General features: G+C 36.3%; 1 protein-coding gene across 50 annotated transcripts in view; it reads left to right on the top strand.

The window, feature by feature from the left end:
* Positions 1–16,222, top strand: part of ANKRD36C (ankyrin repeat domain 36C) — a 157,824-nt gene that overhangs the window by 93,124 nt on the left and 48,478 nt on the right. For 27 of the 50 annotated variants that reach the window (XM_050755278.1, XM_050755294.1, XM_050755295.1 and 24 more), the window contains 18 exons: positions 662–690; positions 785–857; positions 2,510–2,538; positions 2,633–2,705; positions 4,241–4,269; positions 4,364–4,436; positions 6,101–6,129; positions 6,223–6,295; positions 7,952–7,980; positions 8,075–8,147; positions 9,793–9,821; positions 9,916–9,988; positions 11,646–11,674; positions 11,769–11,841; positions 13,504–13,532; positions 13,626–13,698; positions 15,674–15,702; positions 15,797–15,869. In XM_050755278.1, the coding sequence (XP_050611235.1) occupies positions 662–690; positions 785–857; positions 2,510–2,538; positions 2,633–2,705; positions 4,241–4,269; positions 4,364–4,436; positions 6,101–6,129; positions 6,223–6,295; positions 7,952–7,980; positions 8,075–8,147; positions 9,793–9,821; positions 9,916–9,988; positions 11,646–11,674; positions 11,769–11,841; positions 13,504–13,532; positions 13,626–13,698; positions 15,674–15,702; positions 15,797–15,869 (918 nt within the window). The remainder of the gene's footprint in view (positions 1–661; positions 691–784; positions 858–2,509; positions 2,539–2,632; positions 2,706–4,240; positions 4,270–4,363; positions 4,437–6,100; positions 6,130–6,222; positions 6,296–7,951; positions 7,981–8,074; positions 8,148–9,792; positions 9,822–9,915; positions 9,989–11,645; positions 11,675–11,768; positions 11,842–13,503; positions 13,533–13,625; positions 13,699–15,673; positions 15,703–15,796; positions 15,870–16,222) is intronic. The other 23 variants (XM_050755316.1, XM_050755289.1, XM_050755322.1 and 20 more) reach the window with 19 other exon arrangements.

The raw sequence follows: 16,222 nt of genomic DNA, 5'->3' as shown, positions 1-16,222 counted from the left end.
CCATGAGTGGATGAAGAAGCTTTTGGAACTAGCTAAACTAGCAGATACAAGAAACTTAGGCAAATTATTACACCACACGGGAGTGAGTAATAATGAAAATTATCTACTAGGTTTCAGCAAACATATATCCAAGCTGATCAATTTAGGACACTTCCACTGAAGAGACGTGAAGTGTACGTTCAACCAAAGTGTCGTTGTAGTTACGTACCTTCCCAGTTATTGGGCAAGTTAAAGATCATGATGAATGTTGTACTATAATGGTGTAAATCTTTCTGATTTCTTGTATGAAAGACGTGCGGAATCATGTACCACCTGCTTTGACATTGATTCTCAGGTGTATGAGTTGCTCCACTGATTTTAGGTCACGTTTGTCCTCATCATTTGGCATATCCACATTGATACTGACACGGTTTTATTTTAGTTTTTGACATATGACAAATCATACCATGTTTGAAATTCTAAGTGTACGTTTCATGAAGCCTGTATTCCCTTTTTTCAGTGTATTTCTGTCACGTTCCAGTCCCCGTACACAAAGTAGAAAATACGAAAGCCTACACTAATACTGGCAGGAGGATACAGTTTGTTGCTAACAGTGCATGAATGTATTGATAACTTTATCATATTCAGATATGAGTGATTATGTATCCATTTTTCTTTTCAGTGTCTTCTCAGAAACAACCACCCTTGAAGGTAATTAAATTTTCATTTATATTTTGTAGTAGTAGGTGTATATTCTATGAAGCTTACTTTATTTATGGATTATTTTGTTTCAAATTCCATTCAGGCTACAAGTGACAAGAAAGATTCTGTTTCGAATATAGTCACAGAAATAAAGGGTGAACAACAATCTGGGACAGGTAATATTGCACAACATATTTAATGTCATGTTCAATCAAGATAGAAAAGAACTTCTTTTCCCCAAATAAATCAGCGGGGTGCTCGTCAAAGCTGCACATTCTGATTCAGCAGGCCTGAGATTCATTTGTAATAAGTTCTCGGATGATGCTGTTGGTGCTGGTCTTGGACATGATCTTCGCAGTAAGATTATAGACTTCCTTACACTGAAATTGGGAAGAAGAAACATTGGACAGCAGCCCAGGACATAAGGGCTCAGGGGACAGCATAATTTTGCTTCAGTTCTAGAGCATGTTTTCCCCAAGGTGGAAGGAGAAAAGGATGAAGTTTAGATTTTACAGTCGTCATATCTTACTGCTAAAAACGGACGGAAAAGTGATCGTAATAACCCCTAGACACTGTAGAACAAGAACTAATGAGACAACTGATGTATCCGTGATTTTCCTCAAGGAAAAGGGATTGTGAGAGAAGAAGGAGGGAAAAGAAGAAGATATTTATATAATTTTGGGGTTTCTGCTGAGGAAACCGGAGTGAACTGACTTCAGATGCATTTGGAATATTTGCATAAGGAAGATTTAATTTTGGCAGCACCAGGAACTACAGGATGCAGGAAAGAATGCTAGAATTGGGATAAACCAGAATGACTCATTACTCTTCTTTGTGACGATTAGGCATCAGAGATACATGTTTTGTTGATTTTAGTTATAAAAATGAGATAAACATGATTACGAATGCTTTGGCTTTGTTGTTCAAGGCTTTGTTTACTCTTGTATAAAATAACTATTTAAACTTCTTTAGAGAATAGCATGATACTCCTAACAAGACTATTTTAGAAACAAAAATTATGATGAAATCAAATTAACTCCTAAGATTGTCATTTTCAATGAATATTGGAATGATTTCTGCATAGAAACCTTATTAATATCTAATGCTTGTAGCATTTTTACTTTAGAGATATATGTCAAAAATGACAGTTGATGATATTTTTGTTGAGGCTAATATATATGAACCTTTGTGACCATGACTAGATGAAGAAACTTTCGAAAGGCTCAACTAGTGGATACAAGAAAGTTAGGCAAATTATTACATCACATTGGTGTCAGAAATAATGAATGTTATCTACTAGGTTTCTGCAAAAATATATCCAAGCTGAAGGGACGTGAAGTGTACATTCAACTGAAGTGTCATTGTAATTGTGTACGTTCCAAGTTGCCGGACAAGTTAAAGAGCATGATGAATGTTTGTAGTATAATTACGTAAAACCTTCTGATTTCCTGCATGAAAGACATTGGGAATCATGTACCACCTCCTTTGACATTGATTCATAGGTGTATGAGTTGTTCCACTGACTTAAGTCACATTTCTCCTCATAACTTGGCATATCCACATTGATATTGATAGGGTTTAATTTTAGTTTTAGACATATGACAGATCATACCGTGTTTGCAATTGTAAGGGTATATTTCATGAAGCCTGTATTTCCTTTTTTCAGTGTATTTCTGTCATGTTCCAGTCCCCAGACACAAAGTAGAAAACATCAAAGCCTACACTAATACAGGCAGGAGGATACAGTTTGGTGCTAACACTGTATGCATGTATGGATAACGTTATCATATTTACGTATGAGTGATTATGTATCCCTTTTGCTTTTCAGTGTCTTCTCAGAAACAACCAGTCTTGAAGGTAAATAAATTTCCATTTAAATTTGGAACTAGTAACTGCAGAGTCTATGAAACCTACTTTATTTGTTGATTATTTTATTTCAAATTCCATTCAGGTTACAAGTGACGAGAAAGATTCTGTTTCAAATACAGCCTCAGAAATAAAGGATGGACAAGAATCTGCTACAGGTAATTTTGCAAAACACATTTACTGTCATGTTCAGTCCAGATAGAAAATAACTTCTCTTCCTTGAATAAATCAGCGTGGGACTCGTTGATGCTGCACATTCTGATTCAGCAGGCCTGAAATTCTTCATATGTAATAAGTTCTCGGGTGACGCCGATGCTGCTGGTCTTGGACATGATCTTCGCAGTAAGATTATAGACTTCCACACATTGAAATTGGGAAGAAGAAACATTGGAGAGCAGATCAAGACGTAAGGGGTTCAGGGGACAGCATAATTATGCTTTAATTCTGCAGCATGTTTTCACCAAGGGTGGAAGAAGAAAGAGATGAAGTATAGATTTTATAGACATCACACCGTACTCCTAAAGACAGACGGAAACTTGATCGTAATAACTTGCAGACACTAGAGTGACAAGTAACGAGACCACTGATAATAGCAATTAGTTTTCCCAAGGAAGAGGGATAGTGAGGCAGGAAGGAGGAAAAGAAGAAGTTACTTATGTAATTTTGTGATATCTGCTGAGGAAACCTGAGTGAACTCACTTCAGATGCATGTAACATATTTGCAGAAAGAAGATTTGATTTTGGCAGCTCCTGGAAATACAGGATGCAGGAAGAATGCTAGAATTGGGATACACCGCAATGACTAATTACTCCTCTTTGTAACTATTAGGCATCAGACTTGCATGTTTCATTGCTTTTAGTTATAAAAATGAGATATGCCTGAATATGTCTACATTGGCTTCTTTGATCAAAGAGGTAACTCTTGGAAAAAATCGCGATTTAATGAATATTCTTTATAAAATAGCATGATACTCCTAGCAAGACTATTTTAGAAACAAAAATACTGTTGAATTCATGAACTGACCCTTAAAATGGTCATTTTCAATGAATGTTGGCATGATTTCCAAATGGAAAAGCTCACTAATATCCAATTCTTGTAGGAGTTTTATTTAGCAGAAGTATGTCAAAATTAATAATTGATTATGCTCTTTATTGTGGATTATATATTATACTTTGTTGCCATGAGTGGATAAAGAAATGTTTGGAAGGCTAAACTAGAGAATACAAGAAACTTAGGGGAATTATTATACCACATGGGTGTGAGAAATAATGAATATTATTTACTCCGATTCTGGAAACATATATCCAAGCTGATCAATTTAGGACACTACCACTTAAAAGACGTGAAATGTTCATTCAACTAAAGTGTCATTGTAATTGTGTAAGTTCTCAGTTATCAGGCAAATTAAAGAGCATGATGAATGTTTGTAGTATAATGGTGTAAATCGTTCTGATTTCTTGCCTGAAAGATGCAGGATCATGTACCACCTGCTTTGACATTGATTCTCAGGTATATGAATTGCTGCTCTGATTTTACATCACATTTCTCCTATTCACTCGACATATCCTTATTGATACAGACACGGTTTTATTTTAGGCAGGAGGATACAGCTTGATGCTAACACCTCATGAATCTATGAATAACATTATCTTATGTACGTATGAGTGATTGTGTGTCCCTTTTGCTTTTTAGTGTCTTTTCAGAAACAACCAGACTTGAAGGTAATTAAACTCTCATTTATATTTTGAACTAGTAACTGTTTAGTCTATGAACTATACTTTATGTATTGATTATTTTGTTTCAAATTCCATTCAGGCTACAAGTGACAAGGAAGATTCTGTTTCAAATATAGCCACAGAAATAAAGGATGCACAAATATCTGGAACAGGTAATTTTGCAATACGCATATAATGTCATGTTCAATCAAGATAGAAGAGAACTTCCCTTCCCCAAATAAATCAGCGTGGGGTTCGTCGAAGGTTCATGTTCTGTTTCAGCACGCCTAAGATTCTTCCTTTGTAATAAGTTCTCAGGTGAGCCTCATGCTGCTGGTCTTTGGCCATGATCTGAGTACTAAGATTATAGACTTCCCTACTTTGAAATTGGAAAGAAGAACCATTGGAGAGCAGTTTAACACATAAGAGTCTCAGGAGACAGCATCATTTTCCTTTAATTCTACAGCGTGTTTCCATCAAGAGGGGAAGGAGAAAGAGATGAAGTAATAGATATTACAGACATCAGATTGTATTGCTATGAACATAGGCAAAAGTAATCCTAATACCCCAAAAACACTGTAGAATGAGAACTAACAAGATCAATGATGTAGCAATTATTTTGCTCAAGCAAGAGGAATTGTGAGGCAGGAAGTAGGGAAAAGAAGAGGTTATTTATGAAATTTTGGGGTTTCCGCTGAGGAAACGTGAGTGAACTCACATCAGATACATTTGGAATATTTGCATAAAAGAATATTTGATTTTGGCAGCTCCAGGAACTACTGGAAGCAGGAAACAGTGCTAGAATTGGGATAAACCACAGTGACTCCTTACTCTTCTTTGTTACTATTAGGCATCAGAGATACATGTTTTGTTGATTTTACTTATAATAATGAGATAAACTTCAATATGAATACATTGACTTGGTTGTTCAAGGAGCTAACTCTTGGATAAAATAGGTAGTTAGTGAAACTTCTTTAGAGAATAGTGTGATATTCCCAACAAGACTATTTTAGTAACAAAAATTACATTGAATTCAAGTTAACTCCTCAAATGGTCATTTTCAATGAATATTGGAGTGTTTTCTGAATGTAAATTTTATTAATATCTAATGCTGGTAATGGTGTAACTTTGTAGACGTATGTCAAAATTGGTAATTCATGATGTTTTTATTGAGGCTAATATATTATTTTTTGTTACTGTGAATGTTTAAAGAAACTTTCAGAACGCTAAACTAGCAGATACAAGAAACTTAGTCAAATTACTACACCACACGGGAGTGAGAAAAAATGAATATTATCTACTAGGTTTCAACAAACATATATCCAAGCTGATCAATTTAGGACACTTCCACTGAAGAGACGTGAAGTGTCATTGTAATTGTGTGCCTTCCCAGTAATCGGACGAGTTAAAGAGCGTGATGAATGTTTGTAGTACAATTATGTAAATCCTTCTGATTTCCTGCATGAAAGACATGCGGGATCGTGTACCACCTGCTTTGACATTGATTCTCAGGTGTATGAGTTGCTTCACTGATTTAGGTCACATTTGTCTCATCACTGGGCATATCCACATTGATAATGACACGGTTTTATTTTAGTTTTAGATATATGACAAATCATACCGTGTTTGCAATTGTAAGGGTATATTTCATGAAGCCTGTGTTCCCTTTTGTCAGTGTATCTCTGTCATGTTCCAGTCCCCAGACACAAAGTAGAAAACATCAAAGCCTACACTAATACAGGCAGGTGGATACAGCTTGGTGCTAACATTGTATGCGTGTGTGGATAACTTTATCATATTTACGTACGAGTGACTATGTATCCCTTTTGCTTTTCAGTGCCTTCTCAGAAACCACCAGCCTTGAAGGTAATTAAATTTTCATTTATATTTTGAACTACTAACTGTAGAGTCTATGAACCTACTTTATTTATTAATTATTTTGTTTCAAATTCCATTCAGGTTATAAGTGACGAGAAAGATTCTATTTTGAATATAGCTACAGAAATAAAGGATGGACAAGAATCTGGGACAGGTAATTCTGCAAAACACATTTACTGTCATGTTCAGTCCAGATAGAAAATAACTTCTCTTCCCTGAATAAATCAGCGTGGGGCTAGTCGAAGCTACACATTCTGATTCAGCAGGCCTGACATTCTTCATATGTAATAAGTTCTCGGGTGTCGCCCATGCTGCTGGTCTTGAACATGATCTTTGCAGTAAGATTATAGACTTCCACACATTGCAATTGGGAAGAAGAAACATTGGAGAGCAGATAAAGATGTAAGGGGCTCAGGCGACAGCATAATTTTGCTTTAATTCTACAGCATGTTTTCACCAAGGGTGGAAGGAGAAAGAGATGAAGTATAGATTTCATGGACATCACACCGTACTGCTGAAGACAGACGGAAACTTGATCGTAATAACTCGCGGACACTAGAACGAGAAGTATCCAGACCACTGATATAGCAATTAGTTTTCCCAAGGAAGTGGGTTTGTGAGGCAGGAAGGAGGGAAAAGAAGTTATTTATGTAATTTTGTGATTTCTGCTGAGGAAACCTGAGTGAATTCACTTCAGATGCATGTAGCATATTTGCGGAAAGAAGATATGATTTTGGCAGCTCCTGGAACTACCGGTTGCAGGAAAGAATGCTAGAATTGGGATAAACCACAATGACTAATTACTCCTCTTTTTACTGTTAGTCATCAGACTTACCTGTTTCGTTGATTTTAGTTTTAAAAATGAGATACCCTTGAATATGAATACATTGGCTTCTTTGATCAAAGAGGTAACTCTTGGAAAAAAATCGCGATTTAATGAATATTCTTTAGAGAATAGCATGATACTCCTAACAAGACTATTTTAGAAACAAAAATACTGTTGAATTCATGAACTGACCCTTAAAATGGTCATTTTCAATGAATGTTGGCGTGATTTCCGAATGGAAAAGCTCACTAATATCCAATTCTTATAGGAGTTTTATTTAGCAGAAGTATGTTAAAATTAATAATTGATTATGCTCTTTATTGAGGTTTATATATTATACTTTGTGGCCATGAGTGGGTGAAGAAATGTTCAGAAGGCTAAACTAGAGAATGCAAGAATCTTAGGCGAATTATGACACCACACGGGTGTGAGAAATAGTGAATATTATTTAGTCAGATTCCGGAAACATATATCCAAGCTGATGAACTTAGGACACTTCCACTTAAAAGATGGGAAATGTCCATTCAACTAAAGTGTCATTGTAATTGTGTAAGTTTTCAGTTATCAGGCAAGTTAAACAGCATGATAAATGTTTGTAGTATAATGGTGTAAATCCTTCTGCTTTGTTGCCTGAAAGACATGCAGGATCATGTACCACCTGCTTTGACATTGATTCTCAGGTGTATGAATTGCTGCACTGATTTTACATCACATTTCTCCTCATCACTCGCCATATCCATATTGATATAGACCCGGTTTTATTTTAGTCTTAGACCTACGACTAATCGTACCATGTTTAAAATTGTAAGGGTATATTTGGTGAAGCCTGTATTCTTCTTCTTCAGTGTATTTCTGAAGTAGAAAACATGTAATCCTACGCTAATACAGGCAGGAGGATACAGCTTGTTGCTAACACCTCATGAATGTACAAATAACATTATCTTATGTTCATATGATTGATTATGTGTCCCTTTTGCTTTTTAGTGTCTTCTCAGAAACAACCAACCTTGAAGGTAATTAAACACTCATTTATATTTTGAACTCGTAACTGTATAGTCTATAATCTATACTTTATGTATTGATTATTTTGTTTCAAATTCCATTCAGGCTACAAGTGACAAGGAAGATTCTGTTTCGAATATAGCCACAGAAATAAAGGATGGACAACAATCTGGGACAGGTAATTCTGCAATACACATTTAACGTCATGTTCAGTCCACATAGAAAAGAACTTCTCTTCCCTGAGTAAATCATCGTGGGGCTCGTCGAAGCTGCACATTCTGATTCAGCAGACCTGAGATTCTTCATATTTAATAAGTTCTCTGGTGATGCCGATGCTGCTGGTCTTGGACATGACCTTCCCGGTAAGATTATAGACTTCCACACATTGAAATTGGGAAGAAGAAACATTGGAGAGCAGATCAAGACGTAAGGGGCTCAAGGGACAGCATAATTTTGCTTTAATTCTACAGCTTGTTTTCACCAAGGGTGGAAGGAGAAAGAGATGAAGTATAGATTTTGTAGACATCACACCGTACTGCTAAAGACAGACGGAAACTGGATCGTAATAACTTGCGGACACTAGAACGAGAAGTAACGAGACCACTGATGTAGCAATTAGTTTTCCCAAGGAAGAGGGATTGTGAGGTAGGAAGGAGGGAAAAGAAGTTATTTATGTAATTTTGGGTTTTCTCCTGCGGAAACCTGAGTTAACTCACTTCAGGTGCATGTAGCATATATGCAGAAAGAAGATTTGATTTTGGCAGCTCCTGGAACTACAGGATGCAGCAAAGAATGCTAGAATTGGGATAAACCACAATGACTATTGTTGCTATTAGTCATCAGACTTACATGTTTCTTTGATTTTAGTTTTAAAAATGAGATACGCTTGAATATGAATACATTGGCTTCTTTGATCAAAGAGGCAACTCTTGGAAAAAAATCGCGATTTAATGAATATTCTTTAGAGAATAGCATGATACTCCTAACAAGACTATTTTAGAAACAAAAATACTGTTGAATTCATGAACTGACCCTTAAAATGGTCATTTTCAATGAATGTTGGCATGATTTCCAAATGGAAAAGCTAACTAATAGCCAATGCTTCTAGAAGTTTTATTTAGTAGAAGTATGTTAAAATTAATAATTGATTATGCTCTTTATTGAGGTTTATATATTATACTTTGTTGCCATGAGTGGATAAAGAAATGTTCGGAAGGCTAAACTAGAGAATACAAGAAATTTAGGCGATTGTGACACCACACAGGTGTGAGAAATAGTGAATATTATTTACTCAGATTCCGGAAACATATATCCAAGCTGATCAATTTAGGACACTTCCACTTAAAAGACGTGAAATGTCCATTCAACTAAAGTGTCATTGTAATTGTGTAAGTTCTCAGTTATCAGGCAAGTTAAAGAGCATGATGAATGTTTGTAGTATAATGGTATAAATCCTTCTGCTTTGTTGCCTGAAAGACATGCAAGATCATGTACCACCTGCTTTGACATTGATTTACAGGTGTATGAATTGCTGCACTGATTTGACATCACATTTCTTCTCATCACTCGGCATATCCATACGGATATAGACATGGTTTTATTTTAGTTTTAGACATATGACGAGTTATACCATGTCTGAAATTTTAAGGGTATATTTCGTGAAGCCTGTATTCCTTTTCTTCAGTGTATTTCTAAAGTAGAAAACATCAAATCCTACACTAATACAGGCAGGAGGATACAGCTTGATGCTAACACCTCATGAATGTATGAATAACATTATCTTATGTACACATGAGTCATTATGTGTCCCTTTTGCTTTTCAGTGTCTTCGCAGAAACGACCAACCTTGAAGGTAATTAAACTCTCACATATATTTTGAACCAGTAACTGTTTAGTCTATGAACTATACTTTATGTATTGATTATTTTGTTTCAAATTCCATTCAGGCTACAAGTGACAAGGAAGATTCTGTTTTGAATATAGCCACAGAAATACAGGATGGACAACAATCTGGGACAGGTAATTTTGCAAAACACATTTAATGTCATGTTCAGTCCAGATAGTAAAGAACTTCTTTTCCCTGAATAAATCATCCTGGGGCTCGTCAAAGCTGCACATTCTGATTCAGCAGGCCTGAAATTCTTCAAGTGTTATAAGTTCTCTGGTGACGCCAATGCTGCTGGTCTTGGATATGATCTTTGCAGTAAGATTATAGACTTCCACACACTGAAACTGGGAAGAAGAAACATTGGAGAGCAGATCAAGACGTAAGGGGCTCAGGGAACAGCATAATTTTGCTTTAATTCTACAGCATGTTTTCACCAAGGGTGGAAGGAGAAAGAGATGAAGTATAGATTTTAGAGACATCACACCGTACTGCTAAAGACAGAGGGAAACTTGATCGTAAAAACTTGCGGACACTAGAATGACAAGTAACGAGACCACTGATGTAGCAATTAGTTTTCCGAAGGAAGTGGGATTGTGTGGCAGGAAGGAGGGAAAAAAAGAAGTTATTTATGTAATTTTGTGATTTCTGCTGAGGAAACCTGAGTGAAGTCACTTTAGATGCATGTAGCATATTTGCAGAAAGAAGATTTGATTTAGGCAGCTCCTGGAACTACAGGATGCAGGAAAGAATGCTAGAATTGGGATACACCACAATGACTAATTACTCCTCTTTGTTACTATTAGGCATCAGACTTGCATGTTTTGTTGACTTTAGTTACAAAAACGAGATATGCTTCAATATGAATACATTGGCTTCTTTGATCAAAGAGGTAACTCTTGGAAAAAATCGCGATTTAATGAATATTTTTTAGAGAATAGCATGATACTCCCAACAAGACTATTTTAGAAACAAAAATAATGTTGGATTCATCAACTAACCTTTAAATGGTCATTTTCAATGAATGTTGGCGTGATTTCTGAATGGAAAAGCTTACTGTTATCCAATGCTTGTAGGAGTTTTATTTAGTAGAAGTATGTCAAAATTAATAATTGATTATGCTGTTTATTGAGGTTTATATATTATACTTTGTTGCCATGAGTGGATGAAGAAATGTTCAGAAGGCTAAACTAGAGAATACAAGAAACTTAGGCAAATTATGACACCACACGGGTGTGAGAAATAATGAATATTATTACTCCAATTCTGGAAACATATATCCAAGCTGATCAATTTAGGTCACTTCCATTTAAAAGACGTGAGATGTTCATTCAACTAAAGTGTCATTGTAATTGTGTAAGTTCTCAGTTATCAGGCTAGTGAAAGAGCATGATGAATGTTTGTAGTATAATGGTGTAATAATCCTCCTGCTTTCTTGTCTGAAAGACATGCACGATCATGTACCACCTGCTTTGACATTGTTTCTCAGGTGTGTGAATTGCTGAGGATTTTATATCATGTGTCTCCTCATCAATCGACATATCCATATTGATATAGACACGGTTTTATTTTAGTTTTAGACATACGACTAATCATACCATGTTTGAAATAGTAAGGGTATATTTCATGAAGCCTGTATTCCTTTTCTTCAGTGTATTTCTAAAGTAGAACACATCAAATCCTACACTAATACAGGCTGGAGGATACAGCTTAATGCTAACACCTCATGAATGTATGAATAACATTATCTTATGTACATATGAGTGATTATGTGTCCCTTTTGCTTTTTAGTGTCTTCTCAGAAACAACCAGCCTTGAAGGTAATTAAACTCTCATTTATATTTTGAACTAGTAACTGTATAGTCTATGAACTGTACTTTATGTATTGATTATTTTGTTTCAAATTCCATTCAGGCTACAAGTGACAAGGAAGATTCTGTTTCGAATATAACCACAGAAATAAAGGATGCACAAATATCTGGAACAGGTAATTTTGCAATACGCATCTAATATGAGGTTCAATCAAGACAGAGGAGAACTTCTCTTCCCCAAATAAGTGAGCGTGCGGTTCGTCGAAGGTTCATGTTCTGTTTCAGCACGCCTGAGATTCTTCCTTTGTAATAAGTTCTCGGGTGGGCCTCATGCTGCTGGTCTTTGACGTGATCTGAGTACTAAGATTACAGACTTCCCTACTTTGAAACAGGGAAGAAGAACCATTGGAGAGCAGTTTAACACATAAGAGGCTCAGGAGACAGCATCATTTTCCTTTAATTCTACAGCATGTTTCCATCAAGAGGGGAAGGAGAAAGAGATGAAGTAATAGATATTATAGACATCAGATCGTATTGCTATGAACATAGGCAAAAGTAATCCTAATACCCCAAAAACACTGTAGAATGAGAACTAACAAGACCAATGATGTAGCAATTATTTTGCTCAAGCAAGAGGAATTGTGAGGCAGGAAGTAGGGAAAGAAGAGGTTATTTATGAAATTTTGGGGTTTCCGCCGAGGAAACCTGAGTGAACTCCCTTCAGGTATTTTTGGAATATTTGCATAAAAGAATATTTGATTTTGGCAGCTCCAGGAACTACTGGAAGCAGGAAACAGTGCTAGAATTGGGATAAACCACAGTGACTCCTTACTCTTCTTTGTTACTATTAGGCATCAGGGATACATGTTTTGTTGATTTTACTTATAATAATGAGATAAACTGGAATGTAAATACATTGGCTTTGTTGTTCAAGGAGCTAACTCTTGGATAAAATAGATATTCAGTGAGACATCTTTAGAGAATAGTGTGATATTCCCACCAAGACTATTTTAGTAACAAAAATTATGTTGAATTCGAATTAACTCCAAAATGGTCATTTTCAATGAATATTGGAGTGATTTCTCAGTGTAAATTCTATTAGTATTTAATGCTGGTAACAATGTGGCTTTGTAGACGTATGTCAAAATTGGTAATTCATGATGTTTTTATTGAGGCTAATATATTATTTTTTGTTACCGTGAATGTTTGAAGAAACTTTCAGAAGGCTAAACTAGCAGATACAAGACACTTATTCAAATTATTACACCGCACGGGAGTGAGAAATAATGAATATTATCTACTAGGTTTCAACAAACATATATCCAAGCTGATCAATTTAGGACACTTCCACTGAAGAGACGTGAAGTATCATTGTAATTGTGTGCCTTCCCAGTTATCGGATGAGTTAAAGAGCGTGATGAATGTTTGTAGTATAATTATATAAATCCTTCTGATTTCCTGCATGAAAGACATGCGGGATCGTGTACCAACTGCTTTGACATTGATTCTCAGGTGTATGAGTTGCTTCACTGATTTAGGTCACATTTGTCCTCATCACTGGGCATATCCACATTGATAATGACACGGTTTTATTTTAGTTTTAGATATATGACAAATCATACCGTGTTTGCAATTGTAAGGGTATATTTCATGAAGCCTGTGTTCCCTTTTGTCAGTGTATCTCTGTCATGTTCCAGTCCCCAGACACAAAGTAGAAAACATCAAAGCCTACACTAATACAGGCAGGAGGATACAGGTTGATGCTAACACTGTACTCATGTATGGATAACTTTATCATATTTACGTGTGAGTGATTATGTATCCCTTTTGCTTTTCAGTGCCTTCTCAGAAACCACCAGCGTTGAAAGTAATTAAATTTTCATTTATATTTTGAACTAGTAACTGCAGAGTCTATGAAACCTACTTTTTTGGTGATTATTTTGATTCAAATTCCATTCAGGTTACAAGTGACAAGAAAGTTTCTGTTTCGAATACAGCCACAGAAATAAAGGATGGACAAGAATCTGGGACAGGTAATTCTGCAAAACACATTTACTGTCATGTTCAGTCCAGATAGAAAATAACTTCTCTTCCTTGAATAAATCAGCGTGGGGCTCTTCAATGCTGCACATTCTGATTCAGCAGGCCCGAGATTCCTCATATGTAATAAGTTCTCGGGTGACGCCGATGCTGCTGGTCTTGGACATGATCTTCCCAGTAAGATTAAAGACTTCCACACACTGAAATTGGGAAGAAGAAACATTGGAGAGCAGATCATGACGTATGGGGCACAGGGGACAGCATAATTTTGCTTTAATTCTAAGGCATGTTTTCACCAAGGGTGGGAGGAGAAAGAGATGAAGTATAGATTTTACAAACATCACACCGTACTGCTAAAGACAGATGGAAACTTGATCGTAATGACTCGCGGACACTAGAACGAGAAGTAACGAGTCCACTGATATAGCAATTAATTTTCCCAAGATAGAGGGATTGTGAGGCAGGAAGGAGGGAAAAGAAGAAGTTATTTATGTAATTTTGTGATTTCTGCTGAGGAAACCTGAGTGAACTCACTTCAGATGCATGTAGCATATTTGCAGAAAGAAGATTTTATTTTGGCAGCTTCTGAAACTACAGGATGCAGCAAGGAATGCTAGAATTAGGATAAACCACAATGACTAATTACTCCTCTTTGTTACTATTAGGCATCAGACTTACATGTTTCGTTGATTTTAGTTTTAAAAATGAGATACGCTTGAATATGAATACATTGGCTTCTTTGATCAAAGAGGTAACTCTTGGATAAAATCGCAATTTAATGAATATTCTTTAGGGAATAGCATGATACTCCTAGCAAGACTATTTTAGAAATAAAAATACTGTTGAATTCATCAACTGACCCTAAAAATGGTCATTTTTTTTTTTTTTTTTTTTTTTTTTTTTTTTGAGACGGAGTCTTGCTCTGCCGCCCAGGCTGGAGTGCAGTGGCCGGATCTCAGCTCACTGCAAGCTCCGCCTCCCGGGTTCACGCCATTCTCCTGCCTCAGCCTCCGGAGTAGCTGGGACTACGGGCCCCCGCCACCGCGCCCGGCTAGTTTTTTGTATTTTTTAGTAGAGACGGGGTTTCACCGTGTTAGCCAGGATGGTCTCGATCTCCTGACCTCGTGATCCGCCCATCTCGGCCTCCCAAAGTGCTGGGATTACAGGCTTGAGCCACCGCGCCCGGCCAAAATGGTCATTTTCAATGAATGTTGGCGTGATTTCCGAATGGAAAAGCTTACTAATATCCAATGCTTGTAGAAGTTTTATTTAGTAGAAGTATGTCAAAATTAATAATTGATTATGCTCTTTATTGAGGTTTATATATTATACTTTGTTGCCATGAGTGGATGAAGAAATGTTTGGAAGGCTAAACTAGAGAATACAAGAAACTTAGGCCAATTAGGACATCACACGGGTGTGAGAAATAAGGAATATTATTTACTCCGATTCCGGAAACATATATCCAAGCTGTTCAATTTAGGACACTTCTAACTTAAAAGGCGTGAGATGTTCATTCAACTAAAGTGTCATTGTAATTGTGTAAGTTCTCAGTTATCAGGCAAGTTAAAGAGCATGATGAATGTTTGTAGTATAATGGTATAAATCCTTCTGCTTTCTTGCCTGAAAGACATGCAGCATGTACCACCTTATTTAACATTGATTCTCAGGTGTATGAATTGCTGCTCTGATTTTACATTATATTAATCACGCAGCATATCCATAATGATATAGACCCGGTTTTATTTTAGTTTTAGACGTATGACTAATCATACCATGTTTGAAATAGTAAGGGTATATTTCGTGAAGCCTGTATTCCTTTTCTTCAGTGTATTTCTAAAGTAGAAAACATCAAATCCTACACTAATACAGGCAGGAGGATACAGCTTGATGCTAACACCTCATGAATGTATGAATAACATTATCTTATGTACATATGAGTGATTGTGTGTCCCTTTTGCTTTTTAGTGTCTTCTCAGAAACAACCAACCTTGAAGGTAATTAAACTCTCATTTATATTTTGAACTAATAACTGTATAGTCTATGAACTATGCTTTATGCATTGATTATTTTGTTTCAAATTCCATTCAGGCTACAAGTGACAAGGAAGATTCTGTTTCGAATATAGCCATAGAAATAAAGGATGCACAAATATCTGGGACAGGTAATTTTACAATTCGCATATAATGTCAGGTTCAATCAAGATAGAAGAGAACTTCTCTTCCTCAAATAAGTGAGCGTGGGGTTCGTCGAAGGTTCACGTTCTGTTTCAGCACGCCTGAGATTCTTCCTAAGTTCTCGGGTGAGCTTAATGCTGCTGGTCTTTGGCCATGATCTGAGTACTAAGATTATAGACTTCCCTACTTTGAAATTGGGAAGAAGAACCGTTGGAAAGCGGTTTAACACATAACAGGCTCAGGAAACAGCATCATTTTCCTTTAATTCTACAGCATGTTTCCATCAAGAGGGGAAGGAGAAAGAGATGAAGTAATAGATATTATAGACATCAGATCGTAT

The sequence above is a fragment of the Macaca thibetana genome, chromosome 13, assembly GCF_024542745.1.
Source record: "Macaca thibetana thibetana isolate TM-01 chromosome 13, ASM2454274v1, whole genome shotgun sequence".
Classification (NCBI taxonomy): Eukaryota; Metazoa; Chordata; class Mammalia; order Primates; family Cercopithecidae; genus Macaca; species Macaca thibetana.
Note: the sequence above shows the minus strand (reverse complement) of the source record. Positions and strands in the feature narration are given on the sequence as shown.